A 15,364-nucleotide genomic window follows, 5' to 3' on the forward strand; every position below is an offset into this window, starting at 1 on the left:
ATAACCATTAAAATGCCTTTGAAAAGGTATAGAAATCAAATCAAATAGTGCTTGTCCACCTCTCTGTTCTTGAAAATTATCATTCATGCACCTGAAGTTGCGGTACAGAAAGCCATTAAGCAAACAAGCCTAACATCACAAATCCTAGATTTGGAGATTTATTCCTTCTCTCTAATGAATGTTCCATTCGGAATACCATTTTTGTCTTCAAAGAGTCCTGGAGGTTCTTATCTCTGTTATCTTTCTTTATCGTTAGCAGAAATATTACATCTTTGAAAAGAAGAAAAACAGTATTCCCAGAGCTAGAGAGGAAGAGGCTTTGAACTACTTAGAGATAAATCAACTCATAGTTACCAATAAATCAAAAAGAATAAAAGAGACAAATTCAAACCCAGCTAGTCCCTCTTGCATATATCCTAGCGTTAATTTCCAAATCAACCTTAAAATATGTGCACAGGCCTTTCAATTCTGCTGAAATGACACACTACTCCCCCCCCCACCTCCGCCCCATTCAACCACTTGAGCCATTTCTCTAAGGAAGGAGCCAGATTATCAAAGAGAAAGACCTGAAATAAAGCTTCCTGACTCTGCTTCAAGAAAACAGTATCAGAAGGTCGGGTGGTAGCACAGCGGGTTAAGCGCCAAGCACAAGGACTGGCATAAGGATCCCATTTCGAGCCCCCGGCTCCCCACCTGCAGGGGGGTCGCTTCACAAGCAGTGAAGCAGGTCTGCGGGTGTCTATCTTTCCCTCTCTCTGTCTTCCCCTCCTCTCTCCATTTCTCTCTGTCCTGTCCAACAACAACGACGTCAATATCAACAATAATAATAAACACAATAATGATAAAGCAGCAAGAGCAACAAAAGGAAAAAAGTAGCCTCCAGGAGCAGTGGATTCGTGGCACAGGCACTGAGCCCCAGCAATAACCCTGGAGGCAAAAAAAAAAAAAAAATAGCATCAGTCCCAGAGAAACTCTTTCACCAAGATGACATTTCTTATAACTTAAACACAAATTCACCTACACTTCATTTGTCTCCCCCCAAAATTATATATATATATCGCTCTTCTTTAAGCTGAGTTTTGCAAAAAGGGGAATAAGAACCCCTAGGCTCTCTAAGCACAGTTGGTCAGTGTGTGCACTGCACAAAGACACTTACTCCAGGTCCTGAAATCGGCTCTTGCTCTGATCACCAGCTAAGCCATTGAGCCTGGTTCAAAGTGTTTCAGCCTAGAGGGAGGGCTGCCTGGTGGCAATTTCTCCCCCTCGTTCAAAAGCAGCGCATTCTGAATTCACCTGTGCAGAGTGGCACTGTCTAGAATTTGCCCAGAGGGATAACAGGTGTCAACGCTGACCCTGGAGATTCCACACACACACACACACATATCCGTGTGCCTGGTGACACCCCCCACACACACACTGCCTGCAGTGCTGAGAATAGAAGTGACATTGGCAGGACTTGTCCAAGCCCAAAGCGTCCTTCATTCACTTGATCTCAGAGCCAACCTCGGGCCATCACTAGCCATCTGTAGGGAGAGTCAAGTTTTGTTCACAGTTCTGATCGCAGCCTCTCCCTACCACTGTCTCTGTCTTTACACCCTACCCCCTTTTATTGGGTAACTTGGAACTCCCAGTTCCATAGATTACAAGTTCAAGACCCATTCCTCCTGAGTCTTATTTTGCCTAGCAATTGAAGTCCAGATGTCCCCTCCAAGAAAATAAAAGAAAAATACACAACTTCTGACATGCAGATCGTTGTACAAAACACACGCTGTCGATTCAAAGAGGAAGAAAATATTGCCTCACAAAGACAAAAAATAAATGTGAGCCCAGATGAACACCAAAGAGACTCAGGGGGTCCAGGCGGTGGTGGACCTGGTTGAGCGCACATGTCACAATGAGCAAGGACCCAGGTTCAAGCCCCCGTCCCCACCAGCAAGGGAAGGGGAAAAGCTTCACGAGTGGTGAAGCAGGGCTGCAAGTGTCTCTCTGTCTCTCTTCCCCTCTATCTCCCCCTTCCCTCTCGGTTTCTGGCTATCTCTGTCAAGTAAATAAAGATAATTTTAAAAATCGCGTGTGTGTGTGTGTGTGTGTGTGTGTGTGTGTGTGTGTGTGCGCGCGCAAGCAGCTGACACCATCTGCAGGGGGGTGGAGGAACACAAGGCTAGCATACCTTAGCTGCCACTCCCCAGTTCTCCCGGCCCCCGGTCCTAGCAATCCCTAATCTGCCTTCTGTTTCTGGGTCCACATCCCCGCACACGACTCCTAAGTGGCTTCTTGTGACTGGCCTCTCTCACTTGGAACATCTGCTGTGGCAGGAGTTAGTGTTCTGTGTCCTCCTGCGGAAAGTTCTTTATTCTGTTTATCCATTCCTCAGTTTATTTGGGCTGTTAATACATCTTTTTAAAATTTTTTTTATATTTATTTATTTTCCCTTTTGTGGCCCTTGTTTTTTATTGTCGTTGTAGTTATTGTTGTTGTTGATGTCATCGTTGTTAGATAGAACAGAGAGAAATGGAGAGAGGCGGGGAAGAGAAAGATAGACACCTGCAGACCTGCTTCACCACCTGTGAATCGACGCAGGGGAGTCGGGGGCTCGAACCGGGATCCTTACACCAGTCCTTGCACTTTGCGCCATATGCGCTTAACCCGCTGCGCTACCGCCCGACTCTCTGTTTTCACATCTTGACTATTATGATACCCTTCCCTCCTTCTTCCTTTTCTTCCTTTCTTTCCTTCTTTCTCTGTCATTGCCAGGGCCTCACTTTTCCATAAAGCAAGAAGCAGGGAGACAGAGACAGAGACGGGGTGGAAGGAGGAAGAGACCCCAGCACTGGCGCGTCCTCCACTACACTGGAGAGCAGGCTCCAAGGCGGGTCGTGCCTATGGCAAAGCATTGCACTACCCAAGGAGCTGTTCTGTCAACTTTGTCTCCGTTTTTAAAAGACTTACATATCTCACAAGAGAGAAAAAGAGAAAGAGAGAGAGAACCAGAGCACATCTCTGGCACATGGGGTCAAACCTAGGGCCTCAGGCTTGCAAGTCCTGCGCTCTACCCACTCAGCCACTTCCCGGCCGTCTGACTGACTTTGTCAGAGATTCGTTCCTGCTCATGTGTCGAAAACAGGTGCGGCCCAGACATTGCGAGCTGGTGAGAACATCTAGAAGTTTCTCGCGAGCTCCAGCTCAGAGGTGTTTTGGTGGCTCACACTCAGATGTGAGAAATGGCCACATTCCAGTGGATTTTTACGTCACTTCTGCAGGCTTCATTTCTCAGCCACCCAGACCACTATTTGGCTGCATTATTTCACCAGTAGGTCCCCAGAGGACACCTGCAATGAACCCCCATACCCAAACCTGCAAAACAGGAGGCAGTGTCCCCATACTCTCACTGTCAACACTCCACAGCCTCAGCCCCTCCAAAATTATTTCAGGTTCTGTATACATGTTCTGGAGTCTTTTTCTGGCCCACTTTTTTTTTTTCCTCTCTCCTGTTAACTCCATTGCTAACTGTATTTCTGCACCAGTCTGCTTGTCTAGCGTGCTAGCTGAAATGTCAAAAACACAAGGTTTTAAAAGCTTTTTCTGCAGTGAAATGTACTTCTCCTTTGTAGGTGATGGGGAAGTTTGATCTGCACTGTCAACGAGGGCATTTGCTTTGTTAAATTCAGATTTCGTTTGCATGTGTCTCCCTGGCAAGCTCAGACGTTGAGTACCAAGAGAGGCAGAAACCGACAGACTCTTTTGACAGAATTTTGAACCCACTCTGCTCTCCCCCCACCTCCCCAGGAGAAACAGACAGTATGAACAGGGAGGATCTTGTTCTCTGGACACCGGGCAGAGTCTGACAACAATTTGGAGAGCACAAGTCAGCTAGAACTCAAATCCTTTGCGAGGTGGACAGAGGAGGGACGGAAGAAAGAGCCAGCAGAACTGGGCACAGCAGAATGAAAGAGTGAGGACAAGAAAAAGAATGGCAGCAAGAGAGCACCCCAGTTCAGTTCCCAAGAGAGCCAAGGAGACAGAAATGCATTGTGGGGGAGGGAGTTCACGGGGCTCCCAGGCTTAGCACAGGGTTGAGATGAGTGAAAACTGGATCTAGAGTTATAAGCAGAAAGAATCTAAAACATAAAGCAAACAGCCAGGCAGCCCAAGGGAGCTTTGGTTTGAAAAGTGCAGAAGTCTTAAAAATAAATAAAGGAAAAAAAAAAAAAGAAAAAAACTCTCCAGGGAATGGGCTTGTGTCCTGGGCTCTGAGAAGCTGCTCACCGGACCATCCGGGAGATAAAGAGGAATAGAGAAAGACAGACATTTGCAGCATTATTTTAGTGCTTATTTAGCTCCCCCCTACAGTTGGGGATGGGGTGGGGGTTGAATGTGGGTCCTTGCACACTCAACCAGGTGTGCCACCACCCAGCCCCTCTCCTCTCACTTCTTGTTTTTTTGCCTCTTGGGTTATTGCTGGGTGTCGTATGCTTTACATTGGTTTGTTCTAGCCCTCCCCCGCCAAGAGAATTGGATCAGTCCTGTTAATTTCGCGGGCCTGCTTGGCCCCGCCCCAAGGAACCCAGCGAGAGGGTTCCTGAGTTCCTGAGTTCGAGAGTTTCAGGGTTACAGAGTAAGAGAGAGTTCCAGTGTGCCAGAGTTTCAGAGGGTTCCCCAGTATGAGAGTTCCAGAGTTCCAGAGTTGGAGAGTTCCCGAGTTACAGAGTAAGAGGGAGTGCTTGTGCCGCCGCAAAGAGAGTTCTGTTTGGTGATTAGTTTGTCTTAGTTTATGAATCGTTGTTCCTGAATAAAGAAATACAGCTTCCCTGCCCAGCCGTTGTCTCCGCGTCTCTGTTACCCGCCGTGAAGCAAGCCAGCCCGGCCAGAGCCTCCGAGAATTTTAACAACAGCTGGGGCTTGATGCCTGCACTACAAATCCACTGCTCCTGGCAGCCACCTTTTTCCCACTGTAGTTGCTGTTGTTCGATGGGACCAAAAGAAATGGTGAGAGGAGGGGGAGACAGAGAGTGGGGAGAGAAAGACAGACACCTGCAGACCTGCTTCACCACTTGTGAAGCCACTCCCCTGCAGGTGGGGAGCCAGGGGCTCGAACCGGGATCCTCGAGCCTGTCCCTGCACTTCACACTTTGTGCACTTAACTCAGTGCATTATCACCCAGCCCCCTCTCCTTTCACTTCAAAGGCTAAAGACTTGACCAGTCCAGTGTGGGCATTGGATTGTGGGGGGCAGTCACGGATGGGTCACCAGCAGCCAGGAGAGAAACCCCCTCCCGCTTCTGCAGGAGGACACTGATGAGAAGCCACATGAACTAGGACCAGTTTGGTGTCACTTAGGGAGTCAGATTTGCTGAGAGAAGGTTGACTTGTGAGCAAACTCAAACGTGAAGGGAGGGAGAGTTCTGCATGTCCTCTCTCTCTCTCTTTCTCTCTCTCATCTATATTATCTAACATCTAGAAATGCATACATACACACACTCCCCAATGCTTATCCTGCTTAACTCAACACTGGAAGAAAAAAATTTGCTACCCCTGGGGATAATAGCCATCAGCAGATTGGTGTCCAGATTTGGGCTCAGTTCTCCTGTGACTCAGTCCCCTGAGGCCAAATCCCCAACAAAGCAACCCTCCCCTCACCCTTGAGCCTCCTCCCCAGAACAACCCAGACCTCAAGGCAAAAACCGTGAACACTGTTCTACTCTGTCTTCTGTGTGGAGACAGGTTTCATAAACAGAGTCCCTGGAATCTACCCAAAGTCAGGCAGTTAAGGGACACATACAGGGGAGAGCTCAGTGATGCTGGGGACCCTGTGAAGTCTAGATGCCCATAACATGTCCTGGTTAGAGAAAAAATGACATTCAAAAAGGACTTCTGAGGACCAAAAGATGTCTCGGGGGCCAGGTGGCGGTGCACACGATGGAGTGCACACATTACCATGCACAAGGACCCAGGTTCAAGTCTGCACACCCCATCTACTGGGGGAGAGAAGCAGGTCTGCTGGTGTCTCTCTTTCTCTCTCTCTTCCACTCTCTCTCTCTCACCTTCCCCTCTCTATTTCTCTGTCCTATCAAAAAAAGCCAAAAGAAAAAAAATAAAGAAAGAAAAGAAAAGCTGGCTTTGGGGAGCAGTGGATTCATCGTGTAGGTACTGAGCACCAGTGGTAACTCTGGTGGCAACAGAAAAGAGGAGGAGAAAGGGGAGGAGGAGGAGGAAGAGGAGGAGGAGAGAAGTGTTTAACATATAGATGCCTGGCATTATTTACTGCATTGTACTATCTACCAGGAACTAGTTCTTCAGTTAAACCATGTAAACTCTCTCTTCTCTTTCTCTCCCCCACCCCAAGGGGCAGCCAAACCCCTGAGCCCCAGGACTAAGGAGAATAACTTAGTAGCGCAGCGGGTTAAGCACACGTCGCACAAAGTGCAAGGACCGGCTTAAGGATCCTGGTTCGAGCCCCCGGCTCCCCACCTGCAGGGGAGCTGCTTCACAGGTGTTGAAGCAGGGCTGCAGATGTCTGTCCTTCTCTCCCCCTCTCTGTCTTCCCCTCCTCTCTCCATTTCTTTCTGTCCTATCCAACAACAACAACATCAATAACAACAACAATAATAACGACAACAACAATGAAAAACAAGGGCAACAAAAGGGAAAATAAAATAAATATTAAAATAATAAAAATATTTTAAATATATAATCAACCCATAACTATGATCTTGGGAGAAAGATGGTGGTTACACTGGGGGGGGGGGGGGAATAACAGAACTTTGGTGGTGGGAGTGGTGTGGATTTATAGCCCTGTTATATTATAATCTCATAAGTCACCAACAAAAATTAAAACAAAGCAAAGTTGTTGTTTTTTAAGTGGAGGCTGTGGGGGTGACATTGAGAGGTGTCACACTGCCTTCCGGCTGCAAAGGACGGTGCATTTCCACCCTAGACCCTGGGGGTCCTGCAGGGCATCAGCTACATTTGACTTCCTGCCTGAGGCAACCACCAATTATCTGTGCTGTGAGGCACTGGCCTCCCGCCAGAGGAGCAAGTGAAGGGCTCTTTACAGCTCGCTCTCTGATCCCACTTATTAGTGAAGTGAAAGGTGCCCAGTCCGGGAGGCAGCGGTGGGTGGTAGAAAGTCTGGATTCCAATTCTCCTTCTCTGGGAAGAGTCAGCCCCTCTGGGACTCCAGGCCCTCGTCTGGGGAACGGAGGTCCTAACCGTGAGTGCCTGGCAGGGGCAAAGTGAGGATGGCAGGAACTAAGGGTGCAGGGAAAGGCCGCAGGGCAGAGTGCTGGACTTACACATGTGAGGTTCCGAGTTCAATCCCCCACACTGCCTATGGCAGGGAGAATCTCCTCTCATAGACAGATAGATAGACAGACAGACTGACATACAGATGATAGATAGAGGTGGATCTTTCTTTCTGGCTTAATACATAGGACAGAGAGAAACTGAAAGGGGAGGGAGCACAGGCATCCTGGGACTTTCCAGAAGTCTCTCCACTCCAGCCTCCCAGAGAACAGAGGCCAATGGGCTCTACTGACTCTGCTTTTATGTCAACCCATCCCCAGAGTCCCAAGCACCCCAGCAAAAAGAGTGCCTTGTCCCCCAACCCCAAAAGGGCCCATTTAAAAGCATCAGCCAGCCCCCCACCACTATCCACTGGCCTGACTCCCAAGGAAATGGAGGTATCTGGGAAACGTATTCAAACATTGATTTAACGTTGAGCCATGTTAAATGTTTTAATTCCCAAGCAATGCGGCGCCCACCAAAACCATCAATTAGTCCCAGCAATCAGGCAGGAATATTGGCTTATGTTGAGAGATATGTTTGTTTCAGCTCCACTAAGCAGCTAAGAAGGACAAACCCAAGGCGGCTGGGGAAGATGCCCACTCAGGCCCCACTTCCACATGCAGCCTCTTCCTGCACCGTGGTTACGGGCAGGGAGGGAGGGAAGGACCTGGTCCAGAAGATTCCGCCTGCCCCAGCCCAGCATTTCTGGCTTCTCAGCCTCTCCTCAGAGAACAGGAGAGGCTGGGGTGGGGGCAGAGAGGGGCTGCCTGCTGGAGACACTGGCCATCGTATGAACTGAATCATCATTCTTCCATGTTCTCCCTACCCAAGTCACGGCACCAGGTCTGGGTGAGTTTTCCGCTGTTAGAATCACCCTCCGTCTCCACACGGCTGGCCCCACTGCCTGGCACCCAAGGGTACGGCCAGTACAGCCACTCACCACGCAAGCTTGGGCCACAGAACCAGCAGCGGGCAGCCAAGCCCGAGACCCAGGGTCAGTGGGGCCCCTGAAAGAAAGCAAAGCAAAAGAGGTCTCAGCAGCCCTTGGAACCCCAGTCCTGGGTCTTGCTCCCTCTCTCTTTCAGATCATCTCTGAGGTGGGGGGCGGGGATGCTCTAAGTGACAGTGTGAGCATGAACCAGAGCTGCAGGGGACTGGGCAGTGCCCACCAAGACTGTCTGTCCACACACTCCTCTGGGATGTTTAGCTAGCAGGCATGCTTCAACAGACACATTATTCAAGGTCTTTGCCTGCAGCATCGTGAACAAAAAAATAATAGAAACGGCCAAAATGCCCATCTACAGAGACCTGGTCAAAGACAGTCATGGTGGAGCCAGAGAACCAGCACAAGTGAATGGCTCTTGCCTGCCCAAAGTGTACAGCAAGGTGAGAAATGCCAAGGGTCGGGGAGATAGCATAGTGTTTCTACAAAAAAGACTCTCATGCCCAAGGCTCCAAAGTTCCGGGTTCAACCCCCAGCACCACCATCCACCAGAGCTGAGCAGTGTTCTGGTCTCTGCATATCTTTCACTCTGTATCTCTCATAAAAATCAAGAAAAAATATATCAGGTCCTCGAGGCGCACCTGGTTGAGCAGACACATTACCTAATGTGCAAGGACCTGGGTTCAAGCCCCCAGTCCCCATCTGCAGGGGGGACGTTTTCACAAGTGGTGAAGCAGGGCTGCAGATGTCTCTCTCCCTCTCTAGCTCCCCCCTTTCCTCTCAATTTCTCTCTGTCTCTACCCAATATAAATACATAAAGATACTAGAATATTTTTTTATATTTATTTACTCCCTTTTTGTTGCCCTTGTTGTCTTATTGTAGTTATTATCATTGTTGCTGATGTCATCATTGTTGGATAGGACAGAGAGAAATGGAGAGAGGAGGGGAAGACAGAGAGGGGGAGAGAAAGACAGACACCTGCAGACCTGCTTCACCACCTGTGAAGTGACTCCTCTGCAGGTGGGGAGCCGGGGGCTCGAACCGGAATCCTTATGCCAGTCCTTGCAGAATATATCTTTTTAAAAAACAGAAAAACTCCAGGGACAGAACCAGATGTAAAGTAAGCATTCGGAGTAAGCAGATGGGAGTCTGTGGGTGTGCGTGGAGGATCTTGGGAGCACAAGAGGCTGGTGACACTGGCTCGGGGGGAACTGGGGGTCTAAGAGGACAAGGGACAACACTCTGCACCTATCAGATCTCACATCTCTTGAACTGTGTGTGTCATCCACTGTGTGGTTCCACGACACACAGAAAACACTCTAACCTCTAAGAAGCATTCTTAGCAGTCATCCCCAGCCATCCCCAGTCCCACCGAAGTGGCTCAGAGGGCGGAGCACAGAACTCTCATTCATGAGGGCCCCGGGGTTCAAACTCCGGCACTGCTTAGCAATAGAGGTGAGTCTAGAAATAAGTGTTGGTCTTCAAAAACGAGTGAGGAAACATCATTTTAAATACAGACCACAGGTTTTGCCCTGAAAACTTAAAATCATAATAACAGCAAGTCAAAGGGCATGGCTCCTGTTTTGTAAGAGCCGCAGCCAGCCATCGGCCTCCAGAGAAGGATGAGGCTGGCCGGGAGAGGCTCAAGTCAGGAAGTGTAGACAGTGCAGGTGGTAATTAGGTACACAGCTGTTCCCTCTACCTGGTGCTCTGCCCACTGGCTGACACACACCCCCCATGTCCCCAGCCTGATCCCCCTGCTTCTTCCCTTCCCTGCTCTGATCAGATCTGGTCCCTGGCCGGGGTCTGTCAGGCTCACCTGGGGCTGAACGGGAAGAGGGGGTCCAGGCGGTGCTGGCACTGGGGGGCGAGTCCAACCAGGAGTGAGTCTTGGCGCCATCTAGCGCCCGCTGGAGGCTCTGCAGCTGCACCAGGCTGAGTTGCGCGCGCTGGGAGGGGGTCACCGCTGCCGCGTTCTCAGGCCCCAGGGAGGCGATCTGATCAGCTGTCAGCGCCTGCAGGGGCGGGAAGGGGGGGAGGATAGGACCCACCTAGCACCTTCCAAACCTCGGTTGCAAACCCAGGCCCCGCACAACTTTGCCACACTCGTGAGCCGTGTGTACTTATGGACCTTTGCTTAAAACGTGCTCACTCTTTCTCTGCTATAATCATTTTATCTTTAATATACATGTGTTTAGGGGTTGGGGAGATGATAGCATAGTGGGTGTGTGCAAAAGACTATCATGCCTGAGGTTCTGCAAAAAAAAAAAAAAAAAAATCTCATGCCTGAGGCTCCAAGGTCCCAGGTTCAACCCCCTGTACCACCATAAGCCAGACTGAGCAGTACTCTGGTCTTTGTCTCTGTGTCTGTCTTTCTGTATCTCTCTGGCATTAAATAAAATAGAAAATAAATTAAATAGGTTTGTTTAGGACCAGGGTGTTGGCACTGCAGTAGCGCACAGGATTTGCATATGAGAGACCCCAGGCTGTATGACCAGCATCACCAATAGTCAGAACTCAACGATTCTCTAGGTAAAAGATAAGTAAGTAAAAATGGACGTTTCTGAATGGAAAGTTATAAGACTGAAAAATAGAATGACTCATGACTCACCATGCATAACTATTAAAGACAAACCAAAAGAAAAAAAAAAAACCCACTATGAAATGCCATTCTAGATTTGTTGGCCAACAACGTCTGAACCCAAGCTGTTTTTAAAGGGAAGAGGACTTATTTTTTATTTATTTATTCCCTTTTTTGTTGCCCTTGTTGTTTTATTGTTGCAGTTATTATTGATGTCACTGTTGTTAGATAGGACAGAGAGAAATGGAGAGAGGAGGGGAAGACAGAGAGGGGGAGAGAAAGATAGACACCTGCAGACCTGCTTCACCGCCTGTGAAGCCACTCCCCCTGCAGGTGGGGAACCGGGGGGTTGAACCTGGATCCTTGCGCTTTGCGCCTCGTGCGCTTAACCCACTGCGCTACCACCAACTCCCAAGGGCTTTGTTTTAAGTGTCATGGAGACACTCATGGCATTTTAACTGTAATTTGAGACTTAATCTTTAATGTAACTGAATGGCATAAGAGAGAGTTGAAAAGGGGGCTGGAAGATAGCTCACCCAGTAAAACACACATTTTGCCACATATGAGAACCTGGGTTTGAGCCCTTGCTACCACAAGGGAGCATCTGCGCCTTCACAAACAATGGAGCAGTGCTGTGGTGTCTCTCCTTTGCTTTTCTCTCTCCTTCACTCTCTGTCTCTCTCTCCTTGTCTCTCATACTCTATTTTTTAAAAAGTCTGCCAGGAGTAGTGACATGTGTAAGTGCAAAGCCCCTGAAAACCCCCAGTGGCAAATAACAATATATATATACTTTAAGAATTGAAGAGGAAGCCATGATTTTTCTAACCATGTGACTTAGTGTCTAATGCAATAAAAGGTACCTTCCAAGGCTCCACATCTCCCGCTAAGGAATCCTCAACATGCAGGAGCAAACACAAACTCATAGGTCAAAAGCCTGAGCCCGAGCAGCAAGTCTGTCACCCACTGGCTGTGTGATCTTGGACAAGTTGCATAGCCTCTCTGGGCTTTTGGACTAAATGTGGGACAGCACAGAAAACTCATTTCCTGTGTGGATTCTGATCCTCCTGTAGGACGACCCAAACATGTGAGTCAGTTAGCACTAAGGGGAAGGGGAAATGATGAGAGTAATTAGTGGCATCTGCTGTGAGCACCAGAAGCAGGAGATTCGACTGTGTTTGCAGTGATATCTTTGAGAACCATGAATGAGATATATATGGCAATATTTTTTTTGCCTCCAGGGTTATTCCTGGGGCTCAGTGCCCGCACCATGATTCCACTGCTCCTGGGGGCCATTTTTCCCCCTTTTGTTGTCCTTGTTGTGGTTATTATTGTTATTGTTGATGTCGTTCATTGTTGGATAGGACAGAGAGAAATGGAGAGAGGAGGGGAAGACAGAAAGGAGGAGAGAAAGACAGACACCTGTAGACCTTCTTCACCGCCTGTGAAGCGACTCCCCTGCAGATGGGGAGCCGGGGGGCTCGAACTGGGATCCTTACGCCGGTCCTTGTGCTTTGCGCCACATGCGCTTAACCCATTGCACTACCTCCTGACCCACGGGGAATATTTTTAAAGATTTTATTTATTTAATAATGAGAAAGATAGGAGGAGAGAAAGAAAGAATCAGACATCACTCTGGTACATGTGCTGCTGGGGATTGAACTCAGGACCTCAAGCTTGAGAATCCACTGCTTTATCTACTGCACTACCTCCTGGACCACTATGGGAATCTTTCTTTAATATTTTATTTACTTATTGTTGGATAGAGACAGAGAGAAATTGAGAGGAAAAGGGGGAGGGGAGAGAGAGAAATATAGAGACCTACAGTATGGCTTCACTGCTTGTGAAACTTCCTAGCCTGAAGGAGGGGAACAGGGGCTTGAACCCAGGTCCTTGTACACTGTAATATATGTACTGGGTGCATCACTGCCAGGCCCGCAAATGTTTTCTGAACTTTTTTCCTGCTCAAAGGCCTTGCCGGCCAACCCAGTGGGTCAGGGGTGAGAAGGGGCAGCAAGATTCTGCATCTCTAGGGCAGCCTTGCTTATTTCCTAGAGGCCACAAAAATTCTGAGAAAGGGGGTTCTGCCTCCTCACCCCCACTGCTCCCTTTTCTCTCCCTCACATGCTGCTTGTTTCCTGGCCAGGCCGATGCTTCCCTAGGGTCAGGCTATGCCTTTGCTTAGACAAGTTCAAGTCAAGGGAGGCTTCAAGCTCTGGGTCCTGCCCACCTCTTTTCCCACCATTTCATTCCAGGAGAATGAGCCATGTGCTTCCTTCTGTCTGGAGCCAAAGGGAAATTCCCTCCCTCTCCACCTGCCAAGCCTGTCCCGCAAGATTTAGCATCACACCCTCTCCACTCATCCCCCAGCTTGCATCTTGCACCCGCCATCCACGCAGACACTGCTCCGTACAAACTATCTACTGTTGTTACTTGACTCAAAACCCACAGGTCAGATTGACGCTCTAGTCCTACTGTCACTGTGTCTCAGAAAATAAAACCCAAATCCCAAAGTGGTTGCCAACCTTTAATGATTGACTTGCATATGGAATCAGAGACTTCTGGCTTCTTCTAAAAAGAAGAGGAAAAACACCCAGTAGCCACATTGTCACGCTGCATGGGTGTTGTGTCAGAGATGGGAAGCAGCCTCCCGCTGAGGCAGGGTTCTCCAGTCACCGCGATCCCTGCTCAACCTATGGTGCTCCTTTCTACTCCCTTTTCCAACCCCTCCTTCACCAGTGGTTAGTCAGGCGCACCCAGCCTGGAGCCACCTCCAACTGAGGCTGCCAACAGGAATCTCTGGAATAAAGACCTAAAAAGTGGGGGAGAGACTGGGCTGTGGAGCCCCTAGTTGAGCTCAAACATTACCATGTAGAAGGACCCGGGTTCAAACCCCAGCTCCCCACCTGCAATGAAGCAGGTCTGCAGGCGTCTATCTTTCTCTCTCCCTCTCTGTCTCCCTCTCCCCCTCTCAATTTCTCTCTGTCCTATCAAATAAAATGGAAGGAAATAACAACAGAGAGAGAGAGGAAGCAAGAAAGAAAGAGAGAGGGGGCAGAGGAAGGAAGGAAGGTAGGAGAGAAGAGAGGGAAAAAATAGTACGTGGATTCATAGTGCTGGCACTGAGCCCAAATGATAACCCTGGTGGCAATAAAAATTAAATAATTAATTAACTAATTAATTGAAAAGACCTGAACAAGGAAGCAGCCACAGACCACAGACTGCTCAGAAAATCGGCAGCACACAGGACCAAGCTGTGGAGCACAGGCAGAAAGTTCAAGGTCTTTGAGGTCTGTTTCTCTTTGGACAACTAATCCTCTGTGCCACACCTGGAGCTGTCCCTGGTGCTGAAGAGATGCCAGGAACCAGTAATGGGGTATCCTGGGGGATTTGTCTGGTCTCCTTTGTGCCTCTCTCCACGTGTGGATGACAGCATGTGCTCCCAAGCTGCCCAGCAAACGAGAACACCAGGGTCCTTCCTCCTCAGAGCAGCCTAGCCCCATCGAAGCCTCTCCTTCTTCTCCTTCTCCTTCTTCTTCTTCTTTTTTGATAGGACAGAGAGACATTGAGAGGGGTGAAGGAAATAGAGAGAGTAGAGAGACAGAAAGATAGACACCTGCAGACCTGCTTCACCATCTGTGAAGCGACCCCCCTCCCCGCAGCGGGGAGCCAGGGGCTCAAACTAAGATCCTTGCTCGAGTCCTTGTGCTTCCTGCTATGCGCACTTAACCTGGTGCATTAGCACCCAGCCCCCCAATGTGGCTTTCTTGATAGCTCACTTTAAGACATCTGACTTCTGTTTATTTCTAAATGAGATGCCACACCACTCCATCCACAACCCCTCCCCTACAATCGTGAAGACCACCAGCCCACCCCCCCCCAAAAAAAGAAAGAAAGAAAGAAAGAAAGAAAGAAAGAAAGAAAGAAAGAAAGCTGAGCCTGAGTTCTTTCCAAAGTTTGCGACAAAGTTCCTTGCGAGCAGAGCCTGACCTGACTGGATGCGGGACCATTTATAGTCTCTATTTATTTCAATTAGTGTGACTTGTCACCGGTGTCTTGGTGGAATTGTGAATGCGCTTGCTTACAAGGTGCTTCCCCAGGCACCCTTGCGGGGGTGTAGCATACTGCAGATTCTACAATCTGGCAAGTTCTGAAATCTGTCTGCCTCCCAGGGGCTTTAGATGGGAAACAAGAACCTGTCAGAGCAACAGATATAGGACTCCAGACTACCTGCTATGGCAGTGAGCCAGCCAAAATACAATTCAGGCATGAATCAGGGCCAGCAAGATAGCTCGCCTGGTGAGTGCACCTGCTTCTTCAGACACACAACCCCGGTCCCAGCTCAGCCCCCATGCCATTGGAGGAAGTACCGGTGGTGTGGTGTCCTCTCTTCTCTCTATCGGCCTCTGTCTCTCTAGGTGAAAAAGTCAGGTTGGAGTGGCGAAGCCCTAGTAGCGACAGAAAAACAAACTGAACAGAAATTAAATTTTTTTAAAAAAGGAGTCGGGCGGTAGCACAGCGGGTTAAAACACAGATGGCACAATGCACAAGGACTGGCT

General features: G+C 48.9%; 1 protein-coding gene across 1 annotated transcript in view; it reads right to left on the bottom strand.

The window, feature by feature from the left end:
- Nucleotides 1-7,719: 7,719 nt before the first annotated feature.
- OTOA (otoancorin) overlaps nt 7,720-15,364 on the bottom strand; it is a 63,733-nt gene continuing 56,088 nt past the window's right edge. Inside the window, exons 27-28 of the mRNA XM_060172820.1 lie at nt 10,047-10,242; nt 7,720-8,290 (exon numbers count right to left, since the gene is read on the bottom strand). Of these exons, the coding sequence (XP_060028803.1) occupies nt 8,220-8,290; nt 10,047-10,242 (267 nt within the window). The 3' untranslated portion in view covers nt 7,720-8,219. The remainder of the gene's footprint in view (nt 8,291-10,046; nt 10,243-15,364) is intronic.

This window comes from Erinaceus europaeus, chromosome 15 (genome assembly GCF_950295315.1).
Source record: "Erinaceus europaeus chromosome 15, mEriEur2.1, whole genome shotgun sequence".
Classification (NCBI taxonomy): domain Eukaryota; kingdom Metazoa; phylum Chordata; class Mammalia; order Eulipotyphla; family Erinaceidae; genus Erinaceus; species Erinaceus europaeus.